Source organism: Phasianus colchicus, chromosome 14 (assembly GCF_987193195.1).
Source record: "Phasianus colchicus chromosome 14, bPhaCol1.hap1.1, whole genome shotgun sequence".
NCBI lineage: Eukaryota > Metazoa > Chordata > Aves > Galliformes > Phasianidae > Phasianus > Phasianus colchicus.
In genome coordinates, this window is record NC_143449.1 from 16,154,093 (window position 1) to 16,168,097 (window position 14,005).

Genomic DNA, 14,005 nt, shown 5'->3' on the forward strand with positions numbered 1-14,005 from the left:
CGCGATGGCTGGAGGCAAGAGGGAGCCCGCCGCCATCCCGGCAGCCATAGCGACGACGCTACCCGCAGTGACGGGAACAGGCGGGAGGGGCGCCGGACAAAAGGGGCGCCGGGCGAGCCCGCAGCCAGCGGCCCCGAGCGGTGAGTGCGGGGCGGGGGGCGCCGCGCGACGCCTGTGGGGCGGGGAGGAACGCCGCCTCCTGCCCGCTTCCCTTACCGGCACGGAGCGCCGCCGGACCCGGCGAGGCCGCGCTGCCAGGCCTCAGCCCCCAGCGCGGGCGGCGGGCCGGGCCGGGGCTGTGAGGGGCGGCGCGGCGGGGGCAGCGCGCTGTGCCGGGCGGAGCGGGGCCGGGCTGTCAGAGCGCCGCCGCCGCCTTGATCTCCGCTGCCGAGTAACAAAGGCAATAAATGGAGCGTGTGCCGTCGCTCCCGTTTCTCTGCCTTCAGTAGGTGCGTCTTAAGAGTCCAGTTAGAGCGTCTTCTTTCCCGTATTTCTCCCAAGGAAGAGCGCTTCCCGCAGTGAATCCGTGCCGTCCTGACATTTGATCTGTGTAGCTGAACCTGGGGATGAAAGGCCACGTAGCGCCGAGCGGCGCAGTATGAGTGTGAGGGCTGGGGCACGGCGCCCTTGTGCCCTCATAGCGCCCTATGGATGGAGCAGAAGCAGAGCCCGGCTGGGATTCCACGTGTCCCTGCTGCTGCATGCCCCTCAGGTGTGTTAGAACAAAGCTGCTGTTGTCACATTGTCGGCATTTGAAAAAGTCAAGGAAAAATAACTCTGGGCCGTGTTCTGGGCTGCGTTAAAAAAGGGGTGGCCAACGGGGAGAGGGAGGTGATTGTCCCCCTCTGCTCAGCTCTTGTGAGACCCCATCTGCAGCACTGCATCCAGGCCTGGGGCCCCCAGCACAGGAAGGACGTGGAGCTCTTGGAGCGGGTCCAGAGGAGGGCACTGAGATGGTCAGAAGGCTGGAGCAACTCTCCTAAGAGGAAAGGTTGAGGGAACTGGGCTTGTTTAGCTTGGAGAAGAGAAGGCTTTGGGGAGACCTCATTGTGGCCTTTCAGTACTTGAAGGGAGCATATAAACAGGAGGGGGAACGGCTGTTTACGAGTGTGGACAATGATAGGACAAGGGGGAATGGTTTTAAACTGAGACAGTGGAAGTTTAGGTTAGATATTAGGAGGAAGTTTTTCACACAGAGGGTGGTGAGGCACTGGAACAGGTTGCCCAAGGAGGCTGTGGATGCCCCATCCCTGCAGGCATTCAAGGCCAGGCTGGATGTGGCTCTGGGCAGCCTGGTCTGCTGGTTGGCAACCTGCACATAGTAGGGGGTTGAAACCAGATGATCATTGTGGTCCTTTTCAACCCAGACCGTTCTGTGATTCTATGATGAATAGAGTGGATCAAGCAAGTTGTGCTGTTGGTTCTAATAAGTGACCTCCGCTGGGAGCCTTCTGATTTCCAGCATCCTGAGGACAATTCAGTGACACTTCTCATCACTCTGTGAAGTAGCAGAGGGTTTGGGAAGTCTTCGAGTGGTTCTGCCAGTTCTGACGTCACTGTCCACCCACTTCAGTGCTTTTGCAGAATGTGTGCCCTCCTAGATCAGCAAACTGAAGTGAGGTTAACCAGCTTGCTCAAGGTCACAGGGTCAGTGACAGAGCTGGCAATAATGGAACGCAGCCATCCCCACCGCCGGCTCTGTGCTCATCACTGGATGACTCTCCCAGATAATTGCAGGTAGTTTAAACATTGCGTTGCGTAAGTGTGTTTTGAGGCCTTCACAAACTTTTGGAAAGATGAAACGTTAATAGATCTGCTTCAGATCTTATTATCTGTTTGCACAGAGCTCACACTGAAGCTTAAACTTCTCCTGGCATTGGGAGAAATTTTGAGGACTTCATGGCTTATTTTGTGAATATGTGCTCAAAAGTCATCTGTACCTCAGTTGCGTGTTTGTTAAGCAAATGGTGTGGAAAAGCTGCTTGTGTAGATTTAGAGGGTAGATGATGGGATAGAACAAACATCGATTACACCGTAATTACAGTTTTTAAAAGGAGAATGTGGAAACTATGGCTCTAAAGAGTTCTCTGAATAAAGTGTTTACCAAATGATGTTCTGTTATTTGCCACTGTTTGAAAAAAAAAAAAACAAAAAAACAACCAAACAAGTGTGCTGGGAAGCCATAGTGATGGGCTGCTGGAAGTTAAAATGGAACAAAAAGCTTCCCCCTCCTTGATTTATTTTTTCTGCACGTAATTGTTAAATAAAAACAAATCCGAATGGCTGTCATCTCTGAGTCTAGAGAGAAGTTTCACTTCATGTTGTTTTTTTGTTTCTTTTTTTCCTGTTAAGTTTATGAAGAAAGGGATTTCAGAGGAAATGCTGACAGTTCATGCTGGTGTGACACATGCATTGTATATTTAGTAGCTTCAGGGAGGAAAGATCCTTACTGAGCTGCAGAAAATATAATGGATAATGGTTGGTGAGGACTTCAGAGAGCACTGGGAAGCAGGCTGGCATTGCTCAGGTGTTCCAGCTCAGCCCTGTCCTGCAGGGAGCGTTGAGTTTGGCACAGTCCTAACGCTGTGTGGACTTGTGCTGGTGGTCATAGATAGAGACCACAGGTCTCTGTTTTGTAAGGATTTGTTTGTGCTTATCTTTGTGTTCTGGAGTTAATTCTGATGACCACTGGCTGCACAAAATAATCTGGTAGGAGTTGCTGTGTTGTAGTGCAGCATGGAGAACAACAATGGCCAAATTCCTTTTAAGTGCTCTGCCAGTGGTGCCGAGGCAGCACTGCATAACTGTGCTCTGGGCATCAGCAGGAGTCCTGCTCTAAGTTTGATCAAAAAGACATCTTGATGATACAGACATCCTCTGTTCAGGGGGGGAAAGAAAAGAAAAAAAAAAAAAAGAAGATTGACAGCTTGTTGTTGATGAGCACTATGTGAAAGATGCACACTGTTATTCATACTAAATTGCCATATCTCCCCCGTGTTTGTACAACTTATAATGCTGTCTTTGGGAAAAGTACTTGTGCTGATATTACCTGGAGAGGTATCCCAGCAAGGCGACTTGTCAGCTGAAATAACTCTCTCAAAAGGAATGCTTGTGGCTTGCCTAGAAATCTACAACTTTATATCCTGAATGACACTGCTGTGTCAGCAAATGTGTCTGTTGTAGAGCTGAGTTTGCCAGATTTTACTTCTGCCAGTTTGAGTGCTAACTTCTTATCCAGCCAAGTTAAATATGAAAAGGAAGCAATAATGGGATGTACTTCTTTTTAGGGTAGGTAGCTTTCAGTGTGAAAGCTCGTGGAATCCAGGAAGGTTTGTGCACTGTTACCAGAGGATGTGTAAGAACAAGACCTGCTGGTAGGCTTATGGTGCACAGCTCTGCTGGTGCTGTGATGTGTGGGTTGGAGCACCTGGCTGCTTGCTGTTGGCTGAGCTGAGGAAACTGGAGCTGTGCTGTGACGCCAGGAATCAGAATGAAACCCATGCAGTGCTTAATGGGGCTGTGGTACTCCCCGTCCCTGGAGGCATTCAAGGCCAGGCTGGATGTGGCTCTGGGCAGCATGGTCTGGTGGTTGGTGACCCTGTACATAGCAGGGGGGTTGGAACTAGATGAGCATTGTGGTCCTTTTCAACCCAGGCCATTCTGTGATTCTATGATACTTCATTTGTAATCATTAAATAAAAAACAAATGGTTTACATTTTAATAAATCTGGTCACTAAAATATTTGGCAGTACTTTGGTAGTGGTTGTACAGAAGTTTAAAGCACTTATTAGGAAAACAATTGCTCATTTCAAGAAGATGGCTTATATATCTGATATATATAATGTATGCAGTATGGTATGTTTGAGAACCAGTTGTTCTCATATGAACTTGCTGAACACTGTGTTAATTTTGGGGGGAAAAAGAAATAATAAAGTACAAAATCTGTGCATCAGAAGCTTCAGATGAAATTATTTCCTATGCTGATTATTTGGCATATAGTCATATTAATAATAACACATTTGACATATATTAATCTACTTAAATGGCACAATGAATCTCATTTTGCAATGGCTCATACAGTTTTGCAGGAAATATTGTTTACAGCTGCTCCACGCAGTGATCTTAGAGCTTGTTAATTCCTCTGAAACAAAATGGATTTATGACAATTCTAAGAAGCACTGCGGAGCCCAAATTGCCACTCACAGATCTGTTTCTTTTTCCAGTCCCTTCTTAATAAGGTAGCAGAGCATCAGCTTTGGAATGCTCTCATTGGGGATTTGTTTTCAGAGTATTCTTAGCAGCATTTCAGTGAAGCGGAAATCAACCTGTGTCTGCAAGGAAAGTGGGCCCAGGGAAAGGTGTTCCAGTGAGAGCAGTTCTCTAACTAGTTGCTATTTAAAAAAAGTAAAGAAATAGAAGAGCTTAACAAGAAACACAACCTGTAAATCTAAAGATGGGACTACAAAAATATGCTCTAGCAAACATTCATTTCTGTCATGTTTCAAATAAAAGTGTCGATTTGGTGCTTGGAAATGTAAACATCACAATGTTTTGAATGCAAAAATCCAAGCTTTTATTTTTGTTTGTTCAGGATGCTATGGGAATTCAATGCTAAACATTTCAGAAACTGAATTTCTTAAGGTGCAACCAGATCAGATTATTTGTCTGGAGAACAGCTGGAACAGATGTTCTGTAAAGCTGCATTGAAAGTAGAAATCACAGCTCGTGAGCCTGTGGGAACTTTTTATTCTTTTATTACTTTCTACTGTAGAATAAAGCTGAGCCTCACAGGACACCTTTAGTTTGATAATAAAACTAGAGGAAGTACAATAAAATCTGACAATCTTGGGGGAAGAATATGTGAAGTTGTCTCACTGTGTTGTGTCTGCAGTGTGTAAGATCACTGGCATGCAGCGTGTGCTGAGGAATCTGCCCTTAATTTTATTGGACAAATTATATTTGGGATTGTTGCTCGATCAGGTCAGAGGTTCTGGTTTTAGTTCTGGAATGAGACTTGGAATAAAAACTGTGGGGGTGGCAAAGGAGAATTACGATGGTTATGTTTTGTTTAAAAGCAGAGTTGATAGAAAACTTTTCTCATTTCTTAAGCCAGTAATAAATCCAACATATATTTGGTGTTATTCATCCCAGTTAATTTTCGATTCATTGCCAGTAACTACCATGCAATCATAACAAGACCTTAGTTTAGACAAAGCATGAAGATGTTCCCCATTCCTTTGTTCTGAATCTGCCTGTGTGAGCAGATACCTCAGTTACACTTCATCCAGGAACGTCTGCATAGGTCACAGTGCGGTGAGATCCTTTCAGTGATGCCTGCTGCTGCCTTCCACCTTTGTTTCCTCGTTTTGCTCTTTTCTCAACTGTTTGTTTTCTGAGGTGAGAGTGGCATTTATTTGTGGTGTTTGCTTTGTGTTGCATAGTCATGTCACAGAGTCACGGCAGACTGGGGGCTGAAGAAGTGCTAATCCATTTCTTTTAGAGCAGTTTGTTAAATAGATGCAATCTGGTGCAAGTAGAAAAGGCATTTCCACATTTTTAAAAGACAATATTCGGTTATGCATCTACCTGTATACAAGTTCTACCTTCTTACATCTTTGTTGTCTGCCTCAGGTTCAGGGAACAATCTTCTTACCTTTTCTCTTTTTTTCCCTTTCTCCCTTCAGAATTGCCAAAATGCTTTGGAATTCTTAAATGATTCTAAAACTGAAGTTGCTGAAGATACAAAACTCATAAGAACACAAGAAGCAGCAAGGAGGATTCAGTGCCAATGCAGCAACAAAGAAGACAGCCAGAGTTAGTGGAAGGAAATCTTCCTGTTTTTGTTTTTCCTACAGAACTTATATTTTATGCAGATGACCAGTCGACACACAAGCAGGTGTTGACTCTATATAACCCCTATGAGTTTGCCTTAAAATTCAAAGGTGGGTTTCTTAGGTTAAGTTGTATTTAAGGATTAGTTGGTGATCTTGAACAATCCAATTATAGTTCGTGTAACAAATCATATTTGCGACAAAACCAAAGCCCTGTCTTCACATATATCTGTTGATGAAATAACTGAAGTGTTAATTTGTGACTTGTCACCTCTGCTGTCCTTTCCTTTGCAGTTCTTTGTACAACTCCAAATAAATATGCGGTGGTTGATGCGACTGGTGCAGTGAAGCCTCAGTGCTGTGTTGATATGTAAGTAAAAAGTGGTTTATTTTTCCCCTGATAACACAACATCTGCTTACCTTAATTTCCTTCATTATTGCAAGAGGTAGTAAATGATAGCATACACAGCATAAATTATATAAATATTGCCGTGTTTTCCTGATCTCTTGTATTCTTGTGGCCATTCAATCTTTACTGTTCTTTTACTCTAGGGCAAAGGTAACAATTTGGAGATTGCTCCTTTAGTTTTCTCTTGAAGCATAAATAAAATGCTATTAAATGCATCCTGTAGTATATTTTGTAAACAATCAGTGAGAGTATGGAGTCTCTGAGTACTGTTTTGTTATTTCTAACAAGAAGAACAAGACCACCCCTAGGGTTGGGATTTCTTTGTGAGAAATGTTTGTTTGCAGATTGACAAAGTGAAAATGTATGAAATTCTACTGAACACACTTTCCTGGGACATATTTAACAAAGGTACTTTTGCCTATCTTTCACCCTGGACACCTGTCTTGTTCTCTCTGCTCTCCCTCCCTCCTTCCTTTCTTCCTTGCCTCCTTATCTCTCTCTCTCTCTCTCTCCCTCCCTCTCCCTCTCTCTCTCTCCACTCCTCCTCCCCTCCATTACTTCTCCTTTCAGGTCCCAACACAATAACAGAGGAAAAATGAACGCTGGTTAAGTTACTCCAATAACGTGTAGGGCCTGAAGGCTGCTAGAATTCAAAGTAGAGGAAGAAACAATAGATATGATAAAATTCACCAACTTTTTTCATTGTATTTGCAACATTATCTCTATGAGGTACAGATAGAACAAAATTAATGAGAATATCAGTAAGCTACTGGTAGAGTTTAGCAGACATTTACACGGTCTTGATGTTTAGTTCATCTTTGGCTTAAACAAATGTATTAAATAAGAGTTATGCCTATTTCCTGGGGAGTTTCTGTGTGGCAAAGAAAACCCCATCTGGTTCTGTTGATGTTGTCCAATGTCAATGTTCACTGCAAAGCTATGAGCAGTACTAGGTAAGTGTGGCCACTTGCCAGATAAACATATTCTACAGAGCTTCTGATTATGCAATGGCCTCTGAAAAGAAACATGAGAATGTATCTGTTTATAAGGGTCTACAGAAAACATCTTCTTGCTTGGCAGCAGATGCGTGTTCTCATAGTGCAGCATTATGTACAGATTTTGTTTAGGTTGATAGTACCACATACTAAGAGGAGAAAAAAACCATAAAGAAAGTCTTAAAGGGAGAAATAATTTATCAGAACAGCAGATTTAGTTATCAGGGTTGTATGAAAGCATTGTTGGGGGAAAATCCTTCTGTTTTAATGAAAGCACTCACCCAACCACCACTGAGCTTCTTGAAGCCTGACATAAGCACACTGCTTGGTTTCTAAAGTAAAACCACAGACATTTCTATGCCCATCTTGCTTAGGAGAGATGACTTAGTTTCTGTTTCCTTGTTGAACGGTCTGTTCAAACTATATACTAGTTATAAGCACTTGCTCTGTGTTTATGATTGTAGATACCTTGTTGTGGTACAGTTCCTTTAAAAGAAACCAGAAACAAACATCTGTTTCTTGTAGCATTTTAATGCATATGTATCACAAAGACAGTACTCTTACAATTGTTTCAAAAAAGCTTATCCTGTATTAACAAGGGCAAAACCACTTTTTCCCCTCAGGACATGGCAACCTTCTTGAAGCCACATCACTTATACATAGGTGTTTTTTCAGGTTAGCTGTTATTATCTTAGAAATTTAGAGTAGCCTCTCATAAAGAAGAAGGAAAAAAAACATCTTCCATTCCAGAAAAAAATACTTTGTTTTAACTCTAAGAGCTGATATGACTTAAAAACCTGAATGTTTTCTTTTTTTAGTGCTAGATGGGTATTTTCATAATGAATCATAAATGCAGAGAGGAGGCAGGTGAGCAGAGCAGTGTGCAGAGGTCTGTATTGCCTTTGATCAGTGTTATTTTTAAGCTGTGCCTTTTACATGTCCTGCATATGATTTTTTTTTTTTCACATTAAATACCATAAAACTAGAAGTAATGTAACAGTGCCTTAATTTTGAAACCATCCTGGTCAATTTGTTCAAAACAGCAGAATTCACAGTGGTTGCTAGACAGTACCAAAGTTTGTGAGGGAACAGATGGACTCCAGGCATGGCTCAGTGTTTGCCTATGCTGTAGTTAGGGGTATGATTGCAGCTTGTGTAGATAACAGCAGGCCTAGCTCTTGCTAGCTGGTCAAATATCTGCAGTATTTCAGTTCAGGCTGCAGAATATGCTCAAGGTAGCAAGACTGCTGAGCAAAGCTTTGACAGCACAGAGCTCTACTTCTGAGAGCCAAGCTTGCTCACTGAAGGATGGCAAATGTTTATATAGGTACATAACTCTAATTTTGATTGCAGTTTCATGCCTTAAACTGGTGAGTTTCTGATTTTGAAAATCTCTTTAAATCCAGATGACTCTTACCCATAGAGAGAATTAGTTTTGCTTCTGAGAAAATATAATTTCAAAGCTTTGAGCCTGCTTTCCTGAAGACACTTCTGCCATCACCTTCTGTCCAAGCATTTGGCAGTCCTTTTTTTCCCTACCTACCCCACATCCCCCTCTACCTTTTTGACATGTTGGACAGCATAGAGCAAAATTATTTTAAGAGGAGGCATCTTTCGATAATGGATGTGTTGTGAAAAGTGGCAGTCAGGTCCCTAATGGTGTGTTCTGAGAAAGAATAACTGTTGGTTTGTGTTTTTTTTTTTTTGGCCAGCCAATTGGAGCAGATATATTTAGGAACTAGAATACCCTATCATCCCTATCATGATACAGCAAACACAGGGAGGAGAGAGATTAGGCAAGATCAGATCTTCAAGAACATTGAGTGACTGAGGATAGAATGGGAATGTGAACTATTGCAGTGCATCTGTGTGGGGAAAACGGGAAACATTGGCATTGCAGGGCATGATTCCACAAGACATCATTTTGACCAGCTCCTCTGCTTGAAATTGTTTTACTCTGCAGTGTGATTCGTCACAGAGATGTTCGTGCTGCTCACTATGGTGTGATAGATAAATTCCGTCTGCAAGTGTCTGAGCAAAGCCAGAGGAAAGCACTGGGGAGAAAGGAGATTATTGCTACTCTACTTCCATCTGCAAAGGAACCACCACAACAAAAGGAAGAGGAAGAAAAACGAATAAAAGAACACCTGTCTGAAAGTGTCTTTTTTGAGCAGACTTTGTGTCAACCAGGTAGTTGAAATCTTTATCCATCCTGTTCTCTGAATCAGTTTTGAATAGCTTAAATAATAGAAAGACTAGACTAAAATAAGCTTTAAAATAATTCTTATTAGTTACCTTTATCACCAAAGGATGATTGCACTCAAGAAGCAAACTGTGACAGTTCTGCTTGTGCTGTCTTGATTAATAATAATTTTTTTCTTCTTTGAAAAGTAGAAAAAAGCAAAATTGATAGCTGGAAATTCATCACATGTTTTGTACATGATGAAGTGAATCTAAAGTCTTGGGCAAAGCCTGGATCAAACAGCTTAAAATGACAGGGGGAGAGAGAAAAAGTATTGAGTCTTACTGGAAGTGAATCTGAACGGATCCTCAACTTCTGCTGAATTATAGTGTAATATTCTTGTCACTGCTTGCTTTTTCATGACAAGAACAAAAATAAGTTCCTGAAAAGAAACTGACTTGCTTGAGACTGTTTCTCCTGCTAAAATCAAACTGTGTCAGCATTTATAAATGGTTTGCTGGCTGGTGAAACACCTTGTATTAAGAAAAAAAAAAAAAAAAACAACAGATCCATCTCAGTATGTACTGTAGGAGGATACATGTTTAAACTAAACCTACACTATCTCTGGGCCCACAGAACACACTGTTAATGTGATAGTTGTTCCAGTACAGAGGGTTTGAACCATTCTGAACAATCTGATATTGGTCTTAATCCAAACGCTATTTCTTTTCTTTAAATCTTTAATTAAATTATATTGCTTGCTTACAGAAAAGCAGTAAAGAGCAACTTATGGTCTTTGCATATAACCTGCAACCTAGAAATAACAGTCTACTGGAATTAAAATAGGACACACAATGCCAGTCACAGTGAGGATGGAAAACGTTGCTAAAAGCATTTGTTAATTTCTAATAGGTGGTTCTTAGCACTGTCAGATATTCAGAACTAGGTTAGAAGTATTCAGCTAGTACATTAACAGCCTGAAGTGTGTCATAGAGGAGGTTCCAGCAGCACAGCAAAGAGCACGGAGGATAAATGAATCTATAGTTTGCGTTTCCTTGTTTGGGTGATACTGGATTGTTGTGGTAGTTCAGTTTTTAAAGCAAGTTAAATATGCTACTGAGCTGTTGCATGTAAACTGGTCCTGGAGCAGGCTTTAAATTCTTCCTTAAAGAAAGAGGGAAAACTCACCCGGGCCAACAGCCTGTGCTCTTGCTCTAGCCAAGACTTGTTCTGGAGGTGTAAGAGTTTTCTGCCTGTGTACCTCCTTTCTTTTCCAATTAACTACTAATTGCACAGGGAGTGTATCAGTGTCAGGATGCATAGTGAAACCTCAAGCACTGCTGAAACATCTAACTGCCAGGAGTGTGTATATATAGCTACTAGGCCTGGCAGGCTCTGTTCCTCTAGAAGGGAGAGATTTGGAGAGTCATGCAAAAACAAATGCCAGCATCAGCCTTGGAACAGGGAGCAGCCTCCTGCACTGCAAGATGCAAAAAGCTTAGGAAAGTAGGTGTAAGTTGTTTTCCATCCCCTCCAAAGTTAAAAAGATAAAGAAAATATCAAGGTAGTGCAGCTCTGATGTTATATGTGTAGATGTTCCTTACAAGTGGCACTGTTTTGTTTTTCAGAAAACAGACCTGCCTCATCGGGACCGAGTTTACTAACAGTCTTCCTGGGAATAGTGTGTATTGCAGCACTAATGCTACCTACATTGGGGGAAATGGAATCCCTGGTGCCTCTCTACCTCCATTTAAGTGTGAATCAAAAGTTAGTTGCTGCTTATGTTTTAGGTAAGTATTCTGGACTTTATGTTTTAGTGGAGCTTTTGTGATTTGGGAAACTTTTCTGCTATTTGTCAGCAGCTTCAGGAAACCTGGAGACAAAGAACTGCCTTACATTTTCTTTTCCACCCCCATTTATATTTTAAGTTACAGCCAGAATGATATATGAGGGAAAATTGATTATAAATATCTTAGACCAGATTTTAGTCAATATTATATATAGGCTTGTATGTACTAGTTTTGCCTTCATTCAATGACTGGCCCAATTACTAATACCTATAATCATCTGCCCACAAAACTGAGTGAAACGTATTATGTTTCTTACACTGAATACAGTTAATCTGTTGCAGAACCTAGAACTCTGCTGGTTTTATTTCTCTCTCCAAGCCAAATGAGCTGGTCTGAAAGGCTGTGTTCATTGTCTTCTTGATAAGCAGTTAAAATGTTCAAAAATAAATGGTTATTGTTGCTTACTAAGAGATCACTGCCATCCACAACTCTTTGTGATTGCTAACTTGCTCCTAAATTAGGAAGCATAGATAAGTTGCACGCTTCATTTGATTTGACTATTTTTCTGTAGCTATTTCAGATTGGAAGAGCACTTAACTCCATCCCACTACCAGGCAGAAGTGAGAATTTAAAGGAAAAGAGCTAGGCAGCTTCTAACTGATAGCTAGAGTTGAGGTAGTGGTGAGAAAGAATGCAAGAACTTGTTGATTAAATGCACGCAGTTTAGTGACTGACTTTGCTAAGTTCATCTGCTGAAAGGGTTTTAAATCTCACCTGTTGCTAAGCAGAAGCCTACATCTTTATCTGAGCTGTGGCAATGTATTTTCAGATTAGAATCTTGCAGTAATCCTGGTTTTATTTTTACTTTTGAAAATAGTCCCAGTTTCTGCTGGTGACAATTATAATATTAAACCATTTCAATTCATACATTTGCAACAACCTACCTGTTCATAAAGTTCCTATAGGTCTTGATTCTACTGTGGGCAGAGTGCTTACTGCTCAACAAAAAGGCTCCTCTGGGTACAGCACTTATCTACAACACAAGTAGATTGCCCTTAAGAAGGTGCAAACACTTCTGCAATGAAGTACAACTGGATTGTTTAGTTTTTAACTGAAATGGGAGGTTTGTGCTACACCAATGAGACTACATGACATTGGAGAAGAATTTGCTTTACAGAAATGAGTTAAACCCATACACGTGGTGCAGGTTGTTCCGTTGCACCTTCCAGAAGCTTGTTCTCTGCAGTGATTTAAATAATCTAAATTAGTGCCTACAGCAGTTCTGGTAGTTGGGATTGTCTGAGCTAATACAGACCTTGACAAATAGCTAAACTAATTCCTCTTTAATGGGATGAAATGCTTGTCTAATGGAAGGCAGCATTACAATTCTGTTGTCATGCTTTTATCCTTAAAATCTTTATCAAATAAGTTACACAGTATGTGGAGACAACATAGCAAAAGAGTCTTAGCAATTTCTTTGTCTGGTGAGATCTGTAGGCTGTAAGATCTCTGCTGTGAAAGGCTATTATAGAAATGTATTCCAAGCCTGAAATAAGATTGCCTAAGAACTGGTGAATTACTATTCTGATGTTACAGAAGGCCTGTATGTTTTTCCATATGCCTCTTTTTCCTGTACTAAATAAATTCATGGCTATTAACTTTTTTCCCTGTATTTTCTGCTTTCATTCCTGGAGCCTATTCTTAATTGTTTGGGGGTTTTTTAGGCCTCTGTCAGAGCAGACTTTTTTCCCCTCCCTTCTTAAAGGTCACAGAGCCTGCAGAAAGCTCCCTATGCAGACTGATCAAAGACCTGCTTAGGACAAGTATTCTTCTGCAGAGAAATGAATAAAAAACATCTTCTAGCTTTTAGCTAACCTGCCTTACTGATGACTCAGCATTTGAATTACACTGCCCATAACCATCCCACATCAAAACCAATGGCTTCCATGCCCATGTTAAACTTAATGTTTAGATTTTAACATGGATGAGATTTTCCAGCAGGCAGTTGGATGGTTGTACAGAGCAGTTACAGCTTCTTTGAAATTTATCTACAAGGCAACGCTTCACTACACTGTAACACACTGATTTTTGTCTACATCAGAATTTGGAGCAATACTTCTAGTACTTATGTAAGGGATTTGTATGAACTCCTTCTGCATGCATTGCTTCTGTTTTATTTTCTGCCCTGTGAAATGATAACTGTCTTCTCTATCTCAAAAAATTAAAGCACTTAGTTCTTAATCCTTTCTTCCAGGTCTCATCACCATGGTTATTTTGAGAACATGAGCAATGACTTAACAGGACATCAAACACCTTACTGTATATTCACATCATGAATGTGGACTGCCTTTTACTCCCATTGGGCTCATCAAGATGCTAGCAGCTCTGTTCAGTGATCTAAGATACCTTCAGAAGTGTAATATATTTTAACTATGTATAATAAATGAAAGACTCAAAGCACTTTTAGGTGCTTCTGTAACAGACAGCTATGAAATGTTCAGTGATACCTGTGAAAATAATTTGAAACACTTTTATATTTACGCCTACTGTAAGAAAATCCTTATTAAAGCAACATTTGTTATTTTTAGTCTATGTTCACATCAGTGCGTGATCACTATAAAAGCAAACTGTCATGTAAAGCGTTCCTTTGGTTTGTGGCTGTACATGCTGAGGCTGATGCCTAACACTTCTGTATATGTACCAGAAGGATGGCAGTCGTGGCTAATCATTGAAGCAAATGGAAAATTTCATCAGTGAAACTATGAAATAAACCATTAAATTTAGGTGAAGAAGTAAT

The 14,005-nt window shown here is 41.2% G+C and overlaps 1 protein-coding gene across 2 annotated transcripts; it reads left to right on the forward strand.

Annotated features, from left to right (window-relative positions):
* The first annotated feature begins 7 nt into the window (after positions 1-7).
* MOSPD1 (motile sperm domain containing 1) lies at positions 8-14,004 on the forward strand. 2 transcript variants are annotated; one of them, XM_031594239.2, is made up of 6 exons: positions 8-140; positions 5,686-5,943; positions 6,127-6,202; positions 9,200-9,429; positions 11,047-11,208; positions 13,463-14,004. In XM_031594239.2, exons 2-6 carry the CDS (start codon positions 5,790-5,792, stop codon positions 13,492-13,494), a joined length of 654 nt encoding a protein of 217 aa, XP_031450099.1. In that variant the 5' UTR covers positions 8-140; positions 5,686-5,789; the 3' UTR covers positions 13,495-14,004. The 2 variants fall into 2 exon arrangements, with proteins under 2 accessions (XP_031450099.1, XP_031450100.1); XM_031594240.2 differs by having other exon boundaries at positions 9,200-9,426.
* Position 14,005: the final 1 nt, after the last annotated feature.

What these genes read in the sequence shown, in the direction of transcription:
- MOSPD1 (XM_031594239.2), top strand. Translation starts at nt 5,790, where the DNA reads ATGCAGCAACAAAGAAGACAGCCAGAGTTAGTGGAAGGAAATCTTCCT. An exon ending in GTTTGCCTTAAAATTCAAAG is followed by an intron (nt 5,944 to 6,126) that starts GTGGGTTTCTTA and finishes TTTCCTTTGCAG; the next exon opens with TTCTTTGTACAACTCCAAAT. An exon ending in GACTTTGTGTCAACCAGGTA is followed by an intron (nt 9,430 to 11,046) that starts GTTGAAATCTTT and finishes TTTGTTTTTCAG; the next exon opens with AAAACAGACCTGCCTCATCG.